This window comes from Ostrinia nubilalis, chromosome 3, assembly GCF_963855985.1.
Source record: "Ostrinia nubilalis chromosome 3, ilOstNubi1.1, whole genome shotgun sequence".
Lineage (NCBI taxonomy): Eukaryota > Metazoa > Arthropoda > Insecta > Lepidoptera > Crambidae > Ostrinia > Ostrinia nubilalis.
The window spans coordinates 7,615,232-7,640,350 of record NC_087090.1 but is presented as its reverse complement, the minus strand read 5'-3'; the positions used below and the strand labels follow the sequence as shown (position 1 = coordinate 7,640,350).

At 37.7% G+C, this 25,119-nt stretch overlaps 1 protein-coding gene across 1 annotated transcript; it reads left to right on the top strand.

The window, feature by feature from the left end:
* Positions 1-1,041: 1,041 nt before the first annotated feature.
* Positions 1,042-24,402, top strand: LOC135087806 (chitin synthase chs-2-like). Its single transcript, XM_063982605.1, has 24 exons — positions 1,042-1,178; positions 1,780-1,879; positions 2,703-2,947; positions 3,086-3,252; positions 3,550-3,886; positions 4,026-4,225; positions 4,496-4,811; positions 5,205-5,425; positions 7,290-7,369; positions 10,149-10,300; positions 10,809-11,071; positions 12,057-12,267; positions 14,002-14,202; positions 14,624-14,850; positions 15,990-16,157; positions 16,479-16,784; positions 16,988-17,220; positions 17,579-17,708; positions 18,007-18,159; positions 19,174-19,350; positions 19,966-20,133; positions 20,532-20,754; positions 22,826-22,995; positions 24,213-24,402. The coding sequence occupies exons 2-24, from the start codon at positions 1,791-1,793 to the stop codon at positions 24,339-24,341; spliced, it is 4,566 nt and encodes a 1,521-aa protein (XP_063838675.1). The 5' UTR covers positions 1,042-1,178; positions 1,780-1,790; the 3' UTR covers positions 24,342-24,402.
* Positions 24,403-25,119: the final 717 nt, after the last annotated feature.

Genomic DNA, 25,119 nt, shown 5'->3' with positions numbered 1-25,119 from the left:
CAGATAAGTTTTATCAGAGGAATTAAAATTTAAATGTACTTTTATAAAAAGGGAAACCATTCATTGGATATACTATCAGTCTAAATCTTATAACTAACATTTTCAATGTATCGCTGTTGGTTTCTATAAAATAAACAAATAAATAATTAAGTTATGTTCTACTGAACATTGCACTGCGTACAGCGCTATTCACTCTCCTGTGACTGTGAATGAATTAAACTTTTACATATTTTTTTTATAAAAAAAACACAACGTATGTCAAAGACTCAAAGTAAGCCTGCCGATAAAAGCTATCTGGCGATCAAAAATCTGTCCTGAATTACGTGGTAGCAGGGATAATTTTCTACTATTTTGAATTGAAATGTACTTTAATCAGTATTTTACATGTATGACTATTTAAGCTTATTTATATTAATTGGAATATAATTTTAAATACCTACATAACGTTCTATTATTTACTAATACTAAACAAATTTCAGTTAATTAGTAAACATACATTTTCCTTTCAAAATCAAAATCAATCAAAATCAAAAATATTTATTCAGTTTAGACCACAAGTGGCACTTATGACGAAACGATTCCAATTTCGGGGATACCCGTATATCACAGTAGGATTAATGGATAAAGATTAGCCTCAAATTACGTTGATAAGAAAAAATAAAGATATAAGGGATTTTTTTTAAATCCCCGAATACTTTAGTGGTTCGAGGTTCACGTCTCCTTTCGTTAGAAGTAGAATCGTACTTAAACTGAGGAAATATCGTATGGTTTGGCAGATGATGTTACTTTATTATATTTTTGATTGTAAGTAGAAGGCCATAAAGGTCAAAATAGTACATAATTTTATTGAATGTTGAAATAAAAAAGTTAATAATTATGTTGTCTTCATCAATTAGAAAATAAAGCAAATGCCGCCATTTAATGCAAAAATCACGGTCAAGATAATCCCTGATTGAAGATTACTTGGTAATCAAACTGATACGGCAATGACGAAAGACTGATATGATAATTATTTTCAAGTAAAGTACTTGAAAGTAATAATGCATTATTATACAAAAGGACGTCTTGCCGATAGTACCTGAATAATTAATAGATAGTGGCTAAGTTCGCAATTTGATGGAACAGTGATTTATGTGGCTATGGTGATTTGTGCACAAATAAGGAACTCATATTCTAAGGTAAGCATTTATTTGGTTCCTCGGTGAAGTAAAAAAAAAAGGTTTTATGCGACGAAGTTAGCGCAAGGATCGATCAACAGGACTAAATAATGTAACAGTCGTTCTACAGTTAAAATCTATAAAGTCGCATTATAATACACCTTACTTACGTCTAATTTTTGGTATAGGTCGCGCAACGAAAGTTGAGGCAAGTATCGATCAACAGGACTAAATATTGTAACAGTCGTTCTACAGTTAAAATCTATAAAGTCGCATTATACACCTTACCTACGTCTAATTTTTGGTATAGGTCGCGCAACGAAAGTAGAGCAAGTACTTACATACACACTGATGTAATATTTGACTACAGAACCAGAACGTACAAATCAATTTGAATGCGCAAGACGTCAGCGTGACCAGCGTAATACTGATACAAATCTTTGCTTGTGTTGATCGCCTCAACTCTTGCTGCGCGACCTATACGTAATTTAAGATCCTGAACTATAGCTAGAGACTTCCTGCCGTAAATGTTAGTACATTCGAATTGGATGCCATAGAAAATGTTTAACAGTATTTTTTGAAATATAAAATGATGGCAAAATTATATGCTTTAACATTTCAGACACGGAAAAGATGAGTTCTTCAGGGAAAAAGCTATCTCGTGACAGCGATGAATCCGATACTGAAATTACTCCATTGTACGACGATTTCGACGACCCCGAGTATGTTAAATGTTGTTTATTTACTTTTTTTTTTACCGGATTTAATTTACCGAATTAAGCTCTACTTGAGTAAGATGACGATTTCGAAAACGAATGCTTGTAGGTATAATAAGAAGTATTTATCTATCTACCTTCGTATATTATAAGGGATTATGTCTAGCGTAGTGGGTGCTTGTTTATGAATACTAAGCGCGGGGAGGGGAATGAATACTCGCCATTGAATACCTACTTATACACAGAAAAAAGAATTATTTAAGTTAGGCGAAAAAAATACTTTGTAGGTACTTACTTGTTAAATAAATGTACGTTTTCAAACATTAGGTATATTTTTGATTACAATCAACATACCGTTATAGATAACATGGATTTAACAATGAGTCATTATAGCATGGAAAGAAAGAATGCGAATGCAATTTGATTGAAAATTACTTCGTCACAAGATAGTTTTAGAATAAAAAATAAGAACTGGGAAACATTGAGTAAAATATTTATTTTGATGTTTTATATGTTTTTGTTATCACCATAGTCTATTAGTCTAGTTAGCACGCATTGCATCCATAATGAATGCTTTGTATTGTTAAGAGGGCACTTTACCTAGTGTAAACATGTAAAATAAATGACGTGTTTACCTACTTGAGTGCTATCTATTTTGTTATAATTAAGTACCCTTTGATATAGGTGTGAAAAAAGTTAGGATAGAGGCTTAGAGGTACTTAAAGTTGTGATTATTTAAAATAAAGCCCCTAACAACTTAAAACTTCATAAAAATAGTAGTAGAACTAAGGTTCTAACGCTTCTAATTAATTACAAAATGTTCTTACAGTCAGCGAACAGCCCAAGAAACGAAAGGATGGAATCTCTTCCGCGAGATCCCGGTCAAAAAGGAGAGCGGTTCCATGATATCAACAGAATGGGTCGACACCAGCGTGAAGATCTTAAAACTGTTGGCGTATATCGTGGTCTTCCTCGCAGTGCTCGGGTCTGCGGTCATTTGTAAAGGCACCCTGCTCTTCATCACGTCACAGCTCAAAAAGGGCAGAGAGATTATACATTGTAACAGAGCGATAGGTACGTTTAGCCTCTTAACACATTCACTATCTACAAACGGAGGCCTTGGTCTATTTTGTTTGTAGTATATGGACTGTAAGACTGTTAAATTGCTAGTTATTAGATTCTATAGTTTACAGCTCATCATATTTTTTACAGCATTAGATCAACAATTCATAACAGTTCACTCCTTGGAAGAACGCATCTCATGGCTATGGGCAGCTGTGATAGTATTTGGCATTCCAGAAGTTGGGGTTTTCCTCCGATCAGCCAGGATATGTTTCTTCAAGACAACTGTGACGCCCACAATCATGCAATTTTTAGCGGTAAGGTTTTTAGACCACTTAATTTTAATTCTTCCTATAACCCTTGGGCTACAGACAAATGCAAAATTTTTATTGCATATTAAGTGTTTACAATTGGGTCTTAATCTAAATTGCGATAACCCGAAGATTTGCGCTATTTCTATGTGTAGTCAAGTATTCGCGTAGGTATACTTCGGTGCTTCTTTGCAAAGTCGCAAGACTTCGCTCCACTGTCCAATTTTATCGCGATGTGTGTGGCCCAGTGGTCAAAGAGGCAGGTATAAATAGGTTCTCTTATTCTCTTTTGTTTATTTCCAGGCTTTCGTAGTTGAAACATGTCAAACCATTGGAATTGCCATGCTAATGCTTTTCATCCTACCCGAACTGGATGTGGTAAAGGGAGCCATGTTGATGAACGCTCTATGCTTCATCCCTGGTCTTCTAAATATCTTCATGAGAGATCGCACGCACCCTCGATTCTTCCTGTGGCTGTGTTTGGATATTCTGGCAATATCGGCGCAAGCTACGGCCTTTGTTGTTTGGCCATTGCTAGAGGATAATAAACCGATACTTTGGTGTATTCCTATTGCAAGCGTGCTTATATCTCTTGGCTTTTGGGAGAACTTTGTGGGACCGGTGGACAAACATTCTTCAGGTAATAAATTATATTGAATAATATTATATTTCTATGGTCGAAGTGTGATAGAATAGAATAAGTATACTTTATTTGAAAGAAAAAGATGTAAAGATCTGTCTGATGATAAACTGAAGTATGTACTTATATCTAATTGCAGGGATTATGGTTACATTGGTAGAACTAAGAGATGCGATGAAAAAAGCACGGTACTACACGTTAAGAATTTTATCTCTATGGAAAGTAGTGGTTTTCATGGCTTGCGTGCTGATTTCGTTGCACATACAGGATGACGATCCGTTCACTTTCTTCACATACGCTGGAGAAACGTTTGGCGAACGCAATTACACAGTTTACGAAGTAAGTTCGCTTTATTATTTTTTAAATATGTATGCAACAACTCAGGAGCGCGAAACAAATGACGCACCTTATTATTCTGCGCTCTTGTGCTGCTGTCGCGTTTTATTAGTATGCATGCATGCTATTTTTTATTTGTTTAACTACTTATAAGCAGATATTTGAACACAATCTTGACTGATTTTATTATTTCAATGCGTAGTCTAGTAAATACGTTTTCAGTCTTGAAATTTTGTCACTCATTAGCCATTATAACACAAGCATTCTTTTCAGATTCAAGTTATCATAAACGACATATACAATGGTCTGTTTGACTATTCCATAATGGGTGACACCTACATCTTGCCTTCATTTTGGGCTACCTCTCTTTGGGTCGCATTAATACAAGTGGGCTCAGCCTATTTCTGTTTCGGCAGCGCAAAGCTGGCCTGCAAGATATTAATTCAGAATTTCAGCTTTACATTTGCCCTCAGTTTAGTTGGTCCATTGACAGTAAATCTTTTGATTGTATTCTGTGGGATGAGGAACGCAAATCCTTGTGAGTTCAGCAACACCATACCAGACTACCTGTTCTTCGAAATACCACCAGGTTAGTACCCCCTATTGTTTGTTCACAATGATACAACTCAATGAATCTGGCCCTAAACCTCGTTATAAAACTTGCGAAGTTAACTTCTCACCCCCATGTAAATCTTGTAGATGTTGGCTTGCCACAGCTATTTACATAGTGGTAAATAGCTCGCGGAAGTCAACTTCTGCAAGTTTTATTGCTAGTCTAAACCTCGCATTAGATTTTTTCCTTAGTAAGACACACATGATATATGATACGCTATTTTTGGTATCTATTTTTTTTTAGATTATTAGTAATTTGTATTGCACAAATTACTAATAGTCCCGTTAGTCCCTCGTGTTAAGCTAAATAAGTTAGTGTTATTTATATCTACGCTACAAAAATTAACCTATTCTAACATCATATTTTCAGTGTATTTCCTAAAAGATTACGTGGGCCGCGAGATGGCCTGGGTATGGGTGCTATGGTTACTATCCCAGGCGTGGGTATGCGTACACGCATGGCAGCCGCGCTGCGAGCGTCTGGCCGCCACTGAAAAGTTGTTTTCGAAGCCCTGGTACTCCGGACCGCTTATTGACCAGTCGCTGTTGATGAACAGGACCAAGGATGATTACATGGATATGCAGCTAGAGGTAGAGTACTTTATCTGACAGATAACTTTCTACGTTATCAGGGCCTTCACCAGAGAAGTTGTGAAACGCGAAAGATTGTGTGGATGGATGGATATTTGTTACTTCTCGGTATAAGAATAGCACATGGGTTGTACTTGATTAATTAAATTGTTTATTGCAAAATAATTAATACAAATTATCCAGCTAAGTACCTTGTATGTACAGTCGCGGAATGAAAAGGTTCGTCACTTTAGTGTCGGTTTTCGCTTGCACTAGGTACTGTAAGAGTCAAACCTGCCAACATAACAGTGCAAGAAACAGTGCTGCTAACATTTAAATAAATATGACGTTTGCTAACGAATAAGGTTTTGCTTGTTTATTTTTCTATCCCATCAATGCAATGCAATGATGACATTGACCAATTGACAATAGTTTTTTTTATTTAATAGAAATAATAATGGCAGCTTGAACCAACAAGAAGGTTTTAGTTTATCAATCATAATAATCTTCTTGACAAGATAAATCGTCAAACAACTTTGATCTGAATAATTTTGAACTTTACTGACGAACAGTTAAAGATCATTTTCTCTAACTCGAGATTATTCTGTAACATAGTTTCAAAAGGTAATATGTGCTCGCGATTCGTTGAAGGAATCAATTTGAAAACTGACGAACCTTTTCATTCCGTGACTGTACTTATCACCTACATTTTGAAAATGTTTTTGCATCATTGCATTACGAGTATGTACTCGTATGTACGTCACTATTCCAAGTTTATTGAAATGCTGCGTACTTTAACAACGCCGCTAACCTACGTATTAATATTAATAAACAACTTGGGCATGGTTCCGTGATTTTAAACGTTTAGAATGATAAGTTAGATAAGATAATCGATTAATATTCCTTGCTTCCGTTTTAAAATATTTTATATTCCATACAATAATAAGAAATTCTGAGGAACTGTATTTTATCTGATTTACTACGTTATCTTTTAAATACATTTGGTAGCTATATCTTTCAAAATATCGAAGTGATGTGCTGATGATTAACTTAAAATAACAACGTATAGTTATTTTAACTAATTTTTCATGAAACTTATATTAACTATCATGAACATGCATAAATCTTATTTGTTTTTGGCTCATAAACATAAAAGGTATGAAGTATAAAATCAATTTTAATCCTAAATAATCTAATAAGCAGATACTTCTCTATCCAGATATCTACGCAGTACAATAATAATAATAATAATAATAAATATCCTTGGACATTTTACACTGCGCTTCTAGTCCCAAACTAAGAAAAGCTTGTACTATGGGTACTAGACAACGGATATAAACATACTTAAATACTTTTTTTTTGTAAATACATACATATTACACATAGAAAACACCCAGTCCAATACAAACATATGTTCATGCACACAAACATTTGTACTGTGCGGGAATCGAACCCGCAACCTCCGGAATAGTAGTCCGTTTCGAACCACTACACCAAACGGCCAACTGAACAATCACATTGGTCATTATACTTCTAAAGTCAATGCACAGTACGTAGTATCCGTATCTATGTAAGGTGATTATTCGCGGGTATTTTATTTATAGATAAGACAAGTATGCTTATCAAAGCCCTAAAAATAATCATGCATGTTTACGACCCGTGATAATAAATGCATATTAAATATATTCACTCATATCTTATTTTAATCACGTTTATAAATATGAATACGTAATACAGGGTAGCTGGCTTCCAAAGCTAAAATGAAAAAGCTATCATATCTAGTAGTGCAGCTAGCAACAACTAAAGAATTTCAAGCTCATATCATCCGTTTTCCTATGTATTACCCACTAAACAATGTTTTTAATGACAGTAAAAATGTTTACAGGATAAATCTGAAGGGGACAATGTTTCATTAAATAGTATGGACCAGGTCAAGGATACTAAACCTTCCGATCACACTACAAGGTAATTTCAACAAACAGGATATCGACTTAAGAATAAAATCTTGAGTGGTAATGTGTGGAACCACATGATATATGAATTTGTCTTGAATTTTTAAGTCAAAGTCAAAGTCAAAGTCAAAATTTCTTTATTTGTTTAGACTAATAAATAGTTCTTACAAATCGTCATTTTGCTCTTAAGGAGCCTCTACATGTCTCATAATCTTTTTACCCTACCAGCGCTTCGAGACCAACATTTGGCAAGTGCTGAGAAGAAGCGCCGCAACAAACTCAGTCACCACTGTCTGCCGGTTAATATAAATAAATATAAATAGTAGTAGTAGGTACATTCGATTCAGGAGCAGTTCACTGAATTTACCATGCATTCTTGTATGGTGTTATCTTATAAGAATGGGTATACAAGATTGCGTGGTATATTAAACAAGGTAGTGACGTGCTAATATCTAGACTTACATATTAAGATACTAGTAGAAATGACTCGCATACATAAATTTGAATAACTTGGATTGACCAGTCCCCGAAAGCAGCGCCTGTTCACAGACATGACGAGTGAACCAGCCATCGCTTCACTCGACCATATTAGAGGGAATGTAACGACCCGCCTCACTACGCCACCACCCCAGAGACATTTTAGTGAGAATGACAATTCCAAGTTATCTCTTTAAAAAAAAAATTAATAATAAAGCTAAGTAACAGTCCAGATTGAGAAGCATGACACTATAACATTTGAGAAATTATTATTATTAGTTATATTTATACATTACTTTCCATTTTAATTATTTTTAGTGCGAGCATGAGAGGACCATAATCCTACTCCCAGGATGACTTATCATTAAGAAAATCTCGAGTTGTATAATAGGCTTTTTTAAGCATGTGATCTTTAACTATACCTTTAAATTTATTATACGGTAGCTCTTTATATTTATCAGGGACTTTGTTATAAAAATGGATACCTTGTCCCATAAAAGTGGCAAACACTTTATTAAGTCTAAAAGCGGGTAAAGCCAATTTATTTTTATTTCTAGTGTTAATTTGGTGAATATCACTTTTCTTTTTGAATTCATTAATATTTTGTTGAATAAATAGAATACAGTTTAAGATGTATTGTGAAGCGGCCGTGAGAATGCCAATTTCTTTAAACAATTCTCTAAGGGACGCTCTTGCTTTCATTTTATACAAGTATCTTATCGCACGTTTTTGCAAAATAAATATTGTTTCAAAATCTGCAGCTTTGCCCCATAGCATGATTCCATATGACATTAAGCTATGAAAGTAGCTAAAGTAAACTAAGCGAGCTGTTGAAACATCGGTTAATGACCGTATCCTTTTTATTGCAAAAGCCGCTGAGCTGAGCTTTCCCGCCAGAGTTTCTATATGGGGGCCCCACTGGAGTTTTGAATCCAGGGTAATTCCCAGAAAAACAGTAGAGTCTACCAGATCGATGGCATTATTATTAAGTTCTATTTGGGTACTAACTGTTTTTACGTTAGGCAAAGAGAATTTTATACATTTTGTTTTCTTTGCATTAAGTTGTAAATTATTTGTAGTGAACCAACTTAAAACTCTTGTTAGTGCATTATTTACATCGTCAAAGTTATTTTTACTTCTATCAATATTAAAAATCAAAGATGTGTCATCAGCAAATAACACGATTTCGCAAGAGTCCTTAACAAAATATGGTAGATCATTAATGTATATAAGAAACAAGAATGGACCCAGAATTGACCCCTGCGGAACTCCCATTTTCACAGGTGACCCAGAAGACAAAACACCATTTATGTCAACTTTTTGAACTCTAAAGTTTAAATAGGATTGTATTAAATCCAAAGCCGAGTCCTTCACCCCATAAAAGTGCAGTTTGCGAATTAGCGTTTGATGTTCTACGCAGTCAAAAGCTTTTGAGAGATCACAGAAGACCCCTAGTGCATTTTGAGAATTCTCCCAAGCCTCGAAGATATGTTTAAGTAGTGCAACCCCGGCATCGGTGGTGGAACGACCCTTGGTAAAACCATATTGTTCACTATGAAATAGTTTATTAGAGCCAAAGTGAATCATAAGTTGCTCCTGTATGATTTTTTCAAAAATCTTGCTCAGAGCGGGCAAGATAGAAATGGGTCTATAATTGCCAGGGTCGGTTTTACTACCAGACTTAAATAATGGCATTAGTCTACTATGTTTCATGAGGTCGGGGAAGATTCCCTTCTCTATGCAATTATTGAATATTATCGCTAACTGTGGGGAAATTATATCAATAATGTGTTTGACTATCTTGACAGAGATACCCCAGATATCAGTTGTACTCTTTACATTTAAAAGATTAAAAGTTTTAGTGATATCTAAAGGAGTAATATGTTTAAAAGAGAAGTGCGAGTCACAGGGTGTCACGTGGGTTTTCAATATTTCTTCAGCCTCGGAGGGAGATGACTTTAAGTTGGCAGTTGTTGCTGAAGCTATATTACCAAAAAATTTATCAAAAGCTTCCGCTACATCTTTATCTGCAGATATCAAATTATCGTGAACTTTGAGAGAAAAGTCATTATCTCTTGGTTTTAGTTTACCAGTCTCTCGGTTGATAACATTCCAAGTTTCTTTTATTTTATTACTGGCGTTCCCTATCTTGTCCCGAATATAAAAAGACTTAGCCATGAAGCAAACTTTCTTAAAAAATTTTGAATACTTTTTTACATGCTCAAGAAAAGATATACTATTATTATTATTATTATTATACACTGTTATAAGCTGTCTTTTAAACACCCTGTATTAATAGTTCGTCTTCTTCGTAGGATTTACATCTGCGCGACCATGTGGCACGAAACGAAGGATGAGATGATTGAGTTCTTGAAGTCTATCTTCCGACTGGACGAAGATCAAAGTGCGCGGCGCGTCGCCCAAAAGTACTGGGGCATCGTCGATCCTGATTATTATGAGTTGGAATGTAAGTTTTTTTATGAGGTTTCTCGTTCACCAGTTTGCCAACTGACTTTCAGGATAACCTGTCGATAAAGGTCTTGTCACTTGGCTATTGGCGCCAATAACGAGTAAAGACCTGTCACTTGACAGTGGCGCCATCTGGTAGCCCTCATAGTCCAGAACTGAATGTTACTTATCGATATAATTTTTTCGACAGTATTATACAATACAGTTTATACAGATAGATGAATTTGAAGAAACTAAAGTTTTGTATGAAACTACTTTAAAAAAAAAATTCAAACAACAGCTTCATATGAAAATGCTGTTGACAGCACATCAGGCTACTTTTTGTTGCAAAATCATCTCAAATGTAACAGCAGCTCAAGACCGAACGCGATGGAGGACTGTTGTGGACGCCCTTTGCCCCATCTAGGGGACATAGGACCATAAGTCAAGTCAAAACTGTCTAAAACGAAGTCACTGAGTTCAACACAGGCGTGGTCTGTAAATTCAAAACTTGACTATTGTTTTAGCTCACATATTCATGGACGACGCTTTCGAAGTGTCAGACCATAGCGCAGAAGACTCTCAAGTGAACCGGTTCGTCAAATGCTTAGTAGACACAATAGACGAGGCTGCGTCCGAGGTTCACCTCGCAAACGTCCGACTGAGGCCACCAAAGAAATACCCCACCCCGTATGGTGGAAGGCTGGTGTGGACCTTACCAGGGAAGAATAAGTTGATCTGCCATTTGAAGGATAAATCCAAGATTAGACACCGAAAACGATGGTCTCAGGTATGCCCTTTTAACAGCTGTAAATCTGAATCTTTAAGTTGCTGAATCTAAGGATAAAAGTTACAACATTTTAATCTGCTTTGTATTATAATAAAAATAGGACATTATCCGATTTCAATTCCAGTTTTAGATCCACTGTTTTTTAAATTAATCATTCAATAATCTTAGTCACCTATATTGATAATTTTATAGGCCACAATAGTACTTCGTTAATCTTGACGCTTAAAGGCGGATAATCTCTAAATAAAGATAAATCGCATTTGTGCTGTATAATTGGCACATGTTATGGTAACAAGAATTATTGTATTTTTTTACTAAAAATCACTATCTTCAATGAATTATTTCACATGTTGTAAATAAAAATGTTAATTTGTTATCTTTCTAGTCGCCAATAGTTTACGATTAATTATTTATGTGATTTAATTATTAATGGGTTATTTTTGCCTATATTTGACAGATAATAATCTTTTAATCCACATTAGATTTGTTTTGATTCGGTTTTTTATTGATCATCACTTATCGGTCTATTCCACTTGGATCACCTGAATTTGATCACCCAGGTGATCAAAGTGGAGTCCAGGCGACGCTGGTGTCCTTTGATCACACATGGATAAGATCACCTATGTGATCAAAGGACACCAAGGTGTCTCTTAGAGTCTACTTTGATCACCTTGGTGATAGACCAGTCTCACCACCTTAGTTCAATATCGTCATTATAATTATTCATTTATCATTATTGATCATCTTGGGTCCACTGCAGGACGACCGTCTCTAATTACGAGAGCGAGGCAAATTGAGTATTTAGCTTACACTTATCACGCTGGCCGGGATGTTCGCATATTTGTCCTTTAGTTGCCTTTTGAGATATCCACCGTAACGTAAGGGTAGGGATGGTGTTATTCTATTGTCCTGGAACTACACGGCATAGTCGATATCGTTTGGATAATATTTGAAGTTTTTAAGGATTTATTAATATTTTGTGCAGGTAATGTACATGTACTACTTCCTTGGTCACCGGCTCATGGACCTGCCTCTCAACGTAGACCGCAAAGAAGTGATCGCGGAGAATACTTACCTTCTTGCCCTCGACGGCGACATCGATTTCAAGCCTTCGGCCGTGACGCTGCTGATCGATCTGATGAAGAAGAACAAGAACTTAGGAGCTGCTTGTGGGCGTATTCACCCGGTGGGATCTGGTAAGTGTTAGCAGAGCATAGCCGTGCTGTAATGAGGGCTATCGCTTTTATACTTAACAGTTGGCACTACTGGCGAGTGACAGGACTTTACAGAGGCGCCATCATTAGGGTGTCCCATAAATGGCCGAAAAAAAATTTTTTTTAGATATTGAAATGCATACCCTCTATTTCTTTTAGTACTACTCAGACTTAGTTAAATACAAAATTTCATCTTCCTACGTCAACATTAACCCGTGCCGACTGAGCTCTGAAGATTTTGAAAAATGCTGGTTTTACCCCTTTGGTTATGTAGCTTAATCAATTAAAATATTTAAATTTTATAAAATATTTATATAAAGAAGATATCAGACAATATATTTTACCTTTGAGGGTCCCTTTTTTACATTCTGGATACAGATTTCCATGCTCCTGAATATTGGCCTGATTTTTGCTACACTGTGCCTAGCAAAAATAGCTTTTTCTCTTCCTTTGCAGTGATCAAACAATGTAAATCTTGCATAAGCTTTATAGCTCTCTCAGCTGTATCATTAACTACCCTTAAAGAAAGCACTTTTTTGCTTTTAAATAGGCAACATCTTCATCTCATTTAGAAATGGGTCTCAGGGGAAAATTCTTATCAATTTTCAATGGAAAAAATAAATGTATAGTCTTGACAGACACTAAATCACTCAATGGGTTTCCAGCAACAATAAATAAGGCAGTATTATTATCAATTCATTAAAAACATGATAAAAAAATTAGTACTAGTCCTATTTACCATAGAAATTATCATACCTTCTTCAGATGGAATGTATATCTTCCCAGAATCATACATACTCTCTCTTTGTACTTTTACTACAGTATTGACGGTGTTTGTTCATTACCTTCATCATCAAAGAGTGATAAAACGGCAATTTCTTCTGACATGAAGTAACAAAGATTTTGACTAAACTTGCTCAAGGCTGCTTTGGAAATCAATTTGTCAACACTCTCATATACCTTTTGGAAAGTGGATGTCAAGAGTTCCTTAAGGCTTTCATCAGAGCTGGTAAGTTGGTCGTGATGATTAACCGCCGCCGCACCGCTACTGCCGCGCAACATGTTTCGATGCAAGTCGGCACGGGTTATCGTACTCCAAATAAAGTAAAAATTTATTTCTGAGTGTTTTAGAGGCAAACGAACAAAACTAAGACCTATGCGTTACAAATTTAAAACTTTGAAAATTATGGGACACCCTAGCCATCATGGTGAGTGCAAATGCGATAGTCCTCTTACGGCTTCGGCGCTCACCAGGTGGCGTCACTGTCTTAGCCACTAGAAAGGGAAAATACTGAAGTAACGTCAACTAGTGTGCGCTAAAATGGTAATCCTTATTGTAAGGCTCAATTCACACTGAAATAGCAGCGACGCGGTGAGCAAGTGGAGGCCGGCAGTGGTTTGCAGCGAGATTACACTCTTCGACTATTTGTATTTCTTGATATTGCACATAAAGTTTATAATTGAAACTACTCGTCGCATCGCTGCGAGTCACTGCCAATTTAGTATGTAAGTCACTAGCTGAGTTGCTTCATTTTAACTTTAACCTTAACTATAACTTTAACCGGTGTATTTATATTGAGTTTGACAGACATTTGAAGTTTGTTATACTTAAAGTATGATATTCACTATCATACTTTAAGTAAGTTAAAGTATGATAGTAAGATAAGTCTTACAAAATAATACCTGCTGCGCGAAACTAATGCTTAACACTTCTAGGTTTCATGGCGTGGTACCAGATGTTCGAATACGCCATCGGTCATTGGCTGCAAAAGGCGACAGAACACATGATCGGCTGCGTACTGTGTAGCCCCGGCTGCTTCTCTCTATTTAGAGGCAAAGCGCTGATGGATGACAACGTCATGAAACGCTACACGCTGACGTCACACGAGGCGAGGCATTACGTGCAGTACGATCAAGGTGTGTATAAAAAGCAGTAAGCTAGTTTCTCTTGAAGTAAAATAAAATAATTCCGTTACAAAAACTTAGCTTACTTTAAGATTATCAAAAATTAACCAACAATCACTAAACAAAAATAGTGTATGCTCACACTATCGTAAGCCGTAATCTAAATTAAAACATATGTTACTGAGTCGGTATGTATTTGACTAACTGTTAGTGTTCTCAAAAAGAATTTGTTCTATAATATATATTTTCTTTCCGAAAAAATATAGGTACATTTGGTAAAACTAGGTGCAATTTTTCTACAAAAATAAAATGTAGTCTCATGTTCTGTCGATAGTACGTACGAGAGCACATAAAACTGTACATTTTTTTTCGAAAATAGCACTTATCACAACGAATTAGGATGCCTTAGCTTATCTTTTAATTCTATCATCAGGGGAAGACCGTTGGTTATGCACGCTGCTACTCCAAAGAGGGTATAGAGTAGAATACTCGGCCGCGTCGGACGCGTACACTCACTGTCCTGAAAGATTCGATGAGTTCTTCAACCAGCGGCGCCGGTGGGTGCCGTCTACCATGGCCAACATCTTAGATCTGTTGGCTGACTCCAAACGAACTGTCAAAGTGAATGACAACATTTCCACGCTGTATATTATGTATCAGGTGAGATTCGATTCCTTGTCTTTGATTTTGATGTCTGTTGTTGTGACAGTAACACAAATATGGAGAAAATTAGTAGTGCATGTCTACAAAAAGATTAATTCGATATTAGGTCTTGGACTCCTATAATGTGCAATATGAGTATAGGCTCGAAAAATAGTATGAACAGTATAGTTCTCGCAACTCACGAAGGCGAGTGAGCTTTACTTGTGTGAAATGAAAATGAAATGAAAATACTTTTATTAAATAAACACTTTTAAAAATTTTTTTTTGTGTGTGTACTACATGCATATAACGATAGTGTAATGTCTGTCAAAACTTTTCAAAAACGAACAGTAGCGAGCCACCACACATGTACAGCTTTCGCTTTCGTGAATTGCAATAACTATACGTGTGGGAAACCCGTCTCACGCGTCCGCGCCACTCTGCGCTGATTTTACCACTACCAGGCCTGTTCATCTCCGTGAGTTTACATCGAAAACAAAACACGCACGATGGCCCACCTACAGGATACTATTCGACAAGGCCTCACATACGAGCGAACATTGACTCACGCACGCGTATTCTTGTGTATGATGGAAGAAAATAAAGAAAATGGTGTACTAAATACTGTGCAGTATTTAACTGCCTAAATAATAATAAAAACACAGAATGTACTTTTTTAAGTTGCCTCAAGACACTGAGAGGTAAATAAGTAGTTAATATTATTCATGATAATTCATGCTAAATCATGTATTTCCTCCGCCATTTTCCGCAGACTGGCACCTCACGTCACATCATTTTACCGAAGTCAGCCCTATAGCTTCGGCGCAGTGCCGATCACTGACGTTGGTCAACAAAATGGTGCTTGACTCTTGAGACAGGCTAAATTACACCATATTGTTAATGACATTGAGCATACATTTTTTTAAATACCTTCGCGAAGTAAAACTTCTGTACGTAGTACTTATTATTATTCTGTGCTACTACTTACAGACACCCCTGTGCACCCGCGCAAATTTTTGCGTCCAACCTAAAACGAATGTCATTGTTTTCATTCTATGTTGATGGATTGAGTAAAAAGATACGAGCCAGCTACTAATAATTTGAAAGAAAAAAAGAAAGAAAAGTATTAATTCGATGCAATTTGAATTTGTTTCCAGTCTATGTTGATGATAGGAACAGTCCTCGGGCCGGGCACCATCTTCCTGATGATGGTGGGCGCCATCAACGCCATCACCGGGCTCAGTAACATCCACGCGCTGTTTCTTAACTTGGTGCCGATCGCCATTTTCATCATCGTCTGCATGACTTGCAAATCTGAGACTCAGGTAATTCTGATAATGACGATATGTTGGAAAAACGGTATTGTTTCTTGATAAGGAGATACGTCGAGATATCTCCAAATTTTGTCATAATAAATGTTATTAATTAGTATTTAAAATTGAACTTACTTATGCCGAGTGACTTTATTTACTTTCTTCACCTTTTAATGCCATAAAATGATATTTTTTATATTATTAAAATAATTTCTAATTTAAGGTAAACTTTTCATAGTCAAACTTATAGAAGAGATTTAAAATTATTTCAAATGAACACCATATAAACCACTCAACTTGGCCGACGAATTCAATGTATATTTTACGTTCCAGCTTTTCCTGGCTAACATCATAACGTGCGCATACGCCATGATAATGATGTTGGTGATAGTCGGCATCAGTCTCCAAATCATCGAGGACGGTTGGCTAGCGCCGTCTAGTGTCTTCACAGTGGTGACTTTCGGCTCGTTCTTCATAACAGCAGCGCTTCACCCCCAGGAGATTATATGCTTGCTGTACATAGCTGTGTACTACATAACCATTCCCAGCATGTACATGTTGTTGATCATTTATTCTCTGTGCAATCTGAACAACGTATCGTGGGGCACTCGGGAGGTGGCACAGAAAAAGACGGCTAAGGTTTGTTAACATTTTTCATTTATAATAATAATCATTATTTATAACACAACTAATTTAAGCTAATCATTTGGGTAGTCGCACTATAGTAAATTAAAAGAATATAACTTGTATAGCAATAGCAACCGTAGAAGGATGTTACTTCTCTTACTTATTTCGAGGCAACTAATAGCTTTATAATAGCATTCTAATATAATCCAATTTAGGAAATGGCAATGGAAAAGAAAGCAGCAGAAGAAGCTAAAGAGAAAATGGACGCCCAAAGCGTCATGCGATTCTTCGGCAAAGGAGGCGAGGAGACCACTGGCTCTATGGAATTCAACGTCGCGGGCCTGTTCCGTTGTCTATGCTGCACCAACCCCAAGGACCATAAAGAAGATTTGCATCTGCTACAGATCGCACATAGCATGGAGAAGATTGAGAAGAAGCTGGAAGTACTGTATGTTATTTCTTTTGATCGTTATTAGAGTTTATTTACACGGTTGAACGTAGTTCTTATTAACATTTTGGTCTTCAGTATAATATCTTTAATTAGGCAGAAGATATACACTTTGTCTTGAACCTAGTTTAATTGTGTCTCAGACATCAGTCTATAGTTATTACACTTATTTGATTTGATTATTATCGGAACATTATTCGCTGCTTTATTTTTAGCGTAAGGGTAGACAAGTTCTAGACAATTTAGGGGATCTTTATCATTTATTGTACCTGGTTATTTTGATAAGAGCCTTTGCTAAATTGCTCGTATTTTTTATACATATATTATCCTTTTTTCATAGACATTGTCCTATTTTCAGTGGCGCACCACCAGACGTGAATGAGTCTATGACCCGCCGCCGCTCCTCTATGGGTCTGCGCGGAGACACGCTCTCAGTGCTCCCTGACTATGACGAGGAGGAGAGTGAAATGTCTGCTGATATACCGAGGGTAGGGAAAAACATTTGTGTTTTTTGATAATGACAGTGGTCGTTATCACTATTAAAAATAATAATTGAGCTTTGAAATATTTTCCAGAAACAAAAAACCTTTATAAAAATTGCAATATGCTTTATTTACGCTACTTACTATGCTTTATTTTCAGTAAATAATTACTTTCAACAACCTATTAAATAATGGGATATACATTACCACGTGACGTGCAATGCGTGACTTATACGTGTGCAGGCCTCTGCGAAGAACAATTGAAATTAACACACATTTTACAAACGCTTTTTTTGTCATCCAGGAAGAGCGAGACGACCTCATCAATCCGTTCTGGATAGAGGACCCCAACCTTCAAAAAGGTGAAGTGGACTTCCTGACCACGGCTGAAACGGAGTTCTGGAAAGACTTGATCGACACCTACTTGAGGCCCATTGACGAGAACAAAGAGGAACTGGTAATTAAGCATTTTTGAGATGATGATAATGTGTATTTTATCGTATTTTTTGAGATAGTGTAAATGTGTTATACCATTTAAATAGTACTTCCTAATTGAAATCAATCAAAGTGAAAATATGAACGCTCTGTGGTCGTTATCTTAATTTCTGGGAACGAGCGTGTTGATTCCACTTTCAGAGATAGTTTTGACAACTACCTAACTAATAGTAATTAAGCAAATCAAAACGTCAGTAAGACTTAAACGGGAATATACCCCCTTAATCACCGCTGCAACTCCTGTGTAACCAGGATCTACAGCTTGACCGCCAATAAAAACCCAACCAGTGAAGGTCAAGTTTGTCCCGGGGGAAAGTTAGATTCGGTCAGTGAGACTTCAGATTTATATGCTGTGTCACGTCATAATAATTCGTAATACGTCAAAATCACTCCTCCCGTGCCGCTCCCATACCTTGCCACTAACTGAGTTGAACCCTTGACCACAGAATAATAATAAGTACTACGTACAGAAGGTTTACTTCGCGAAGGTATTTAAAAAAATGTATGCTCAATCTCATTAACAATATGGTGTAATTTAGCTTGTCTCAAAAGTCAAGCACCATTTTGTTGTCAAACGTCAGTGATCGGTACTGCGCCGAAGCCATAGGGCTGACTTCGGTTAAATGATGTGTGACGTGAGGTGCCAAACTGCAGAAAATGGCGGAGGATATACATGATTATGCATAAATAATAATGACCACTTATTTACCTCTCAGTGTCTTCAGGCAACTCTAAAAAGTACATTCTGTTTTTATTATTATTTAGGCAGTTAAATACTGCACAGTATTTAGTACACCATTTTCATTATTTGTATCCATCATACACAAGAATACGCGTGCGTGAGTCAATGCTCGCTCGTATGTGACTTGTCGAATAGTAATCCTGTAGGGTGCCATCGTGCTTGTTTTGTTTTCGATGTAAACTCGCGGAGATAAACAGGCCTGCCTTGACCTATAACACCTATTTTTCCTCTCAGGCCCGTATCAAAACCGACCTAAAAAACCTGCGCGACATGATGGTGTTCGCGTTCGTGATGATCAACGCGCTGTTCGTGCTGGTCATCTTCCTGCTGCAGCTTAACCAGGACCTGCTGCACTTCAAGTGGCCCTTCGGACAGCAGGTGGTGATCAGTTACGACGAGGATGCGAATCTTGTGAGTATATGAGTACTAGCGGCCGCGACTTCTTACGCGTGGATCCCATTTAGGGGTTGAATTTTGCAAAAAAGGAACCCCCATGCAAAATTTGAGACTCCTAGCAGTTGTAGTTTCTGAGATTTCGTGATGAGTGAGTGAACAGTCAGTCAATCAGTCAGTGACCTTTCATTTTTATAGATATAGACGAGCTTTATATATTATAGATTATGATCGTTTGGTGATCTTAGGTTGCTTTGATAAATCTCACCAGAATATCACACAGTTATAAGAAAAAAAAAATCATTTCAATTTGCAAAAGACTTCTATTTAAAATCACTTGTTTCCGACAACCCGAGGAGGTTTTTTGTAATGTAAAGAGTAAAGGCGGTAAATAAATAGGATTGAAAAGAAAATGGAAATGGTACCACATAAATTACCTACCCTCTTGAATTTATGATCTGTATTTTTTTGATTTCTCTCTGTTCATCTGTACCAACGATTTTGCCATTTCATTTTACTGTTACAAATGTTGACCGATTTCAATTTGACAATATGCTGATTACCGATTTCCACTTTACAAAGTGCTCAACCTATCGATTTCAATTTAACAAAGTGTTATTTGCCCATTTCAAGGTGACCCTGAACCGCGACTACCTGATGCTGGAGCCTATTGGGTCTCTGTTCCTCATCTTCTTCGGGTCGGTGATGCTGATTCAGTTCACCGCCATGTTGATGCATCGCCTCGGGACCCTCAAACATCTGCTGTCCACTGTGCAACTCAACTGGTACTTCACTAAGAGGGTAAGGGGACATTGGTTTTGAGTTGTCTGTGTATTGTTTATTCATAGTGATAGAGTTTGGACCATAGGTCATTTACTAGAATGGCCCTTTAGGTCTTAACGCTGTAAATGGTGAAACTAGTTGGAGCCATGTGTAGTCTTTTAGACTGGAATTATATGAAAACCAATTTTTAAAATTATGAATTTTAGCCCAGAGAACTCAATTTATATTATCAGTCAACTTTGTGTATTAAAAAAAAATAGTCTGCAGCCTGTAATTGAGTCAATAATCGTTTATTGATTTTGATTGAAACGAGAGATGATTATTATATTAAAATGTATAAGAGGCCGCATTTTGACAGCTGATAATGACATCAATTTATTGCTCAAACAATTATAAATATAACATTACTTTCACAGCCGGACGAGGTCACACAACACGCTCACATCGAGAAGAACGCCATAGAAATAGCCAAAGACCTGCAGAAATTAAATATGGACGACTTGGACAAGGCGGGCGTGGACGAAAACCACGTGACCCGCCGCAAGACGCTACACAATTTGGAGCGCGCGCGAGAAACCAAGACTAACATCATGAATTTGGACACCAACTTCAAGCGGCGCATGATGAACCCCGAGCCAGGTAACATACTGTAACATATTTTTCTTTTATAAGAACGTGTGGGCAACGTGACCTAGCAGTCATGGATATTCATGACATTACCTAGGAGAACATTCTGGAATCAGACGATAAACAAATGAGAATCGTGAAGACGTATGGATGCACCAAAAATTGACGAATCGAAAATTCATCTGTGAGACTGTGACTCGACGATGCCCAAATGTTCCTTTAACTACTGTCAACTATGAAAAACACTACGTTTGCCGTGACTTTGTCTGTACTTGGGAATCTGTTTACTAGTCATAGATTCTTAGACGAATATACACTCGCGAGCAAAACTATGGAATCACTTACATGAAGTTGTTTCCACGCGAACTTGTGTACTAACGAATTTGTTAGTAACAAAAAAAGTGGCACCATTTTAAAGATTATACTTTTATCTTTAAATTGATACCAAATTCATTTAAATCACACCAGTATTAAAAAAGATATCCCGGCTGATGTGAAGAAGTAACGAAAAAGACATGTATGAACTGTTTGATACGTCGCGAGTTGCAGCCTATTTAGCCCCTATAAAAGCACGCGTTTTTAGATTTTTGCTTTCACACGTTGATTCATACACATCTCCGCTTCTTTTGACACTTTACCTGGGATTCTACACCTTCAGAAGCAGCACAAATCGTTGCACTATTGCAAGAAGGGCTCAGCCAGCAAGCTATCGCACGTCAGCGCCACATAAGCCAGTCCTGGGTTTCGAAAGTTTTAAGACGCTTTCGGGAGACTGGTGGCTTTATCCCGAGACCAAGTTCTGAACAGCGCCGGCGCACATCGCAGAGGGAAGACCGTTTTTTCATGTCAACCTCTCTATAAAATCGTCATTTGACTGGAATCGACGTCCAGTAAGAGCTCAGAAATGTTCGTAGGATAGCTGTTAGCGAGTAGACAGTTTGTCTAAGACATAAGCAATAGAATTTAACTCCAAAAAGGCCTGCCACTGGCTCGAAACTGACGGCAGGTCACCGATAAGCACCCTTTCAATTTGCTCGTACACATCTCGATGGGAAGGCGAGTAATGGAGGCGAGTTCTGTTCTCCGATGAATGCAAACTGTGTTTGCAGGGCAGCAGTCGAAGAGGTCGGGTTTATAGGCGGCCTGAGGAGCGATTTGTGCAGTGCTGGTTCGCTGAAACAGTGGCTTATGGGGGTGGCTTGCTCGACTTAACATCGAGATGTGTACGAGCAAATTGAAAGCGTGCTTATCGGTGACTTGCCGTCAGTTTCGAGCCTGTGGCAGGCCTTTTTGGAGTTAAATTCTATTGCTTATGTCTTAGACAAACTGTCTACTCGCTAACAGCTATCCTACGAACATTTCTGAGCTCTTACTGGACGTCGATTCCAGTCAAATGACGATTTCATAGAGAGGTTGACATGAAAAAACGGTCTTCCCTCTGCGATGTGCGCCGGCGCTGTTCAGAACTTGGTCTCGGGAAAAAGCCACCAGTCTCCCGAAAGCGTCTTAAAACTTTCGAAACCCAGGACTGGCTTATGTGGCGCTGACGTGCGACAGCTTGCTGGCTGAGCCCTTCTTGCAATAGTGCAACGATTTGTGCTGCTTCTGAAGGTGTAGAATCCCAGGTAAAGTGTCAAAAGAAGCGGAGATGTGTATGAATCAACGTGTGAAAGCAAAAATCCGAAAACGCGTGCTTTTATAGGGGGTAAATAGGCCGCAACTCGCGACGTATCAAACAGTTCATACATGTCTTTTTCGTTACTTCTTCACATCAGCCAAGATATCTTTTTAAATACTGGTGTGATTTAAATTAATTTGGTATCAATTTAAAGATAAAAGTTTTATCTTTAAAATGGTGCCACTTTTTTTGTTCCTAACAAATTCGTTAGTACACAAGTTCGCGTGGAAACAACTTCATGTAAGTGATTCCATACTTTTGCTCGCGAGTGTAGCTGGAATAGTGACATAGGCTTACTATATTTTTGACCATGTTTGTTACTTTGAGGTCATGTCATGCCATGATCTCGTTCCAGTTTTTATAACAAAGACAACCTAATAAGCAGTACATTTATTTTATTTTCAGAGATAATATCACGTCTGTCTTCGCTGGGCGGTAACGCGAACACGCGGCGAGCTACGCTACGCGCCCTGCAGACGCGGCGCGAGTCAGTTATAGCTGAGCGACGCCGATCGCAGATGGAGAAAGCGAGGGAATCCACCTCGGCTTACCTTTATGATGCACCGAGTAACAACGTAAGGGTTTATTGCATTTACCCGCTTTTTATTTTGTTTCCACAGAGTAACTACATCTTGTTGCTACGCCACTACTGGTCAAACGTTGCGTTCTGTGTGCTGAGTGTGAGATTTAGTGAGCGCGTTTAAAAAAAAAATGAAAATTTTAGTTTTTGAACGTTTCCCGCTAAGGGCGCTGTACAATCCGTCATACATTTAATGTCATTTTTTGACGCGCTCACTAGTGAGTGCGTTTGATGTAAACTCACACTAGGCCCTCTGGATAGCTTTTAGTATCTAAAAGTTTGCACCGGCTCTGTGGTTTAGTAGTATGACCACCTGACTCAGACCCAGAGGTCTCGGGTTCGATTCTCAGTGGGGGCATAATTTTCTGATCGGTTTGGTTGGCGATAAGGCTTGGTTTAATTCTCCCTGGCTAGCGATAACGATCTTACCTGTCTGCCGCCATAACAACAATGTTAACAGTAGGTATTGTTGTGTTTCGGCAGTTGGAGGTCGGTTTCGGAAGATTCCGGACGAAGCCATGAATGCTAGGATAGTTACAGGAGCCCTATTCCAGTTGTGATAGCCAATTATCACTACTAAGATCTGGAGTAGCCTAAGATAAATTATTAACAAACTTGGACATAGCTTTTTTTCTATCTACCTACCCTGCATCACGTTTGTTTCATTGTGAATGTTTTTAAATGGGTATTTATTATTATTGGTTTTTGGGCCTTTATTTGCGCCAACTCGACCAGGTTTGATCTATTGTGGCAGCCCTTGTCTTTAGAGTTCACTGCTTAGTCCCGTTGAGTCTATAAATTTCCAGATTCTTTGGAGCGTGATATCTGCTATCTCATCCGGGTGCATGATGTGTCGCCCGAGATGGATACTTCTTTTGCTCATAAGCGGGAAGCATGAGCAAAGAACATGCATGGCCGTTTCTTCTTCTGTATGGCAGAATCTGCACAGAGTTTCCTCGGTCATGTTCATGTTCGATTTATGTTTGTTTAGTTTGCAGTGGCCGGTCAGTATTCTAGTCACTGCACAGGCTTTGTATCTTTTGAACTTTAGCAGTTCCTTAGTTGCTATATCCCTGAATGAGTGCTTTTGAGTGTTTTTGTCCCGATGTAGACTTCCACCACTCAATAGCCTCTTGTTTGCAGAGGGCGGTTAGTAGCGTGGTGGTTTTAAATGGGTAAACAAAGATCTAAAAATTGAAACTTTATTTTCAGCTAAATGAGATGGGCGGGCGGCGGTCGACGCTGGGCTTCCTGAACAAGGGCTACGAGCCGGCGCTCGACAGCGACGAGGACGAGGGTCCGCGCGCGCGGCCCAGCGTGCGGTTCAAGCAGGACTTGTGATCACATACTACAATTATTCTTATGTTATTGTTGTAAATAAATCATACCTATTTAATTTAAACTTTCTTTCATTATTTTAATTCATTTTAATTATTGAGATACATATTGATGTAATTTATTTAGAGAGAAAAAGTATTTAAACAGACAAACAGCATGTATCAAACAAGGCTGTATGTTACTTTAATAAAGATAAGGCTGGTTTTTGTAAGCGTTTTAGAGTAATGCGGTCCGGAGGAACCGCTCCGCTCCCTAGAAGTTCATACAGATTGGCCGTGCGGAGCGGGTCCGCACCGGACGGTCCGCGTGACACTAAAACCAGCCTAAGTCGTGCCTAAGTTGTGCGATATCATCATCATCATCATCATTTCAGCCACAAGAAGTCCACTGCTGAACATAGGCCTTCGCCTTCCCCAATGACTTCCACATCGCACGGTTGGTAGCTATAGGTATCTAAGAGATAGTAATAAACTAATAATATTTTATTTTTAATGAAATGAAGATAACAGTCTCACTTTGATAAAATTTTTGAAACCTATCTCTCGGAGATGGAGCATCTAATTGTTTTCCTCATCTTGCCTGGGCTAAAAAATTAGTATGATTAGTCCATGTGTTATTTTGATAATTGAAATCGAAAAGGCAAGTGCCGATAGGTGCCGATGTAGGGTTTGGCACTAGGTAAAGACCTACAGACCTTGTGTCCCGTGTCCCTGTCGTAGACTTTGAAAATCTTCCCAAACTAAACAGATAACAAAATGTTTAAAAGGTAGAAAGCAGATTT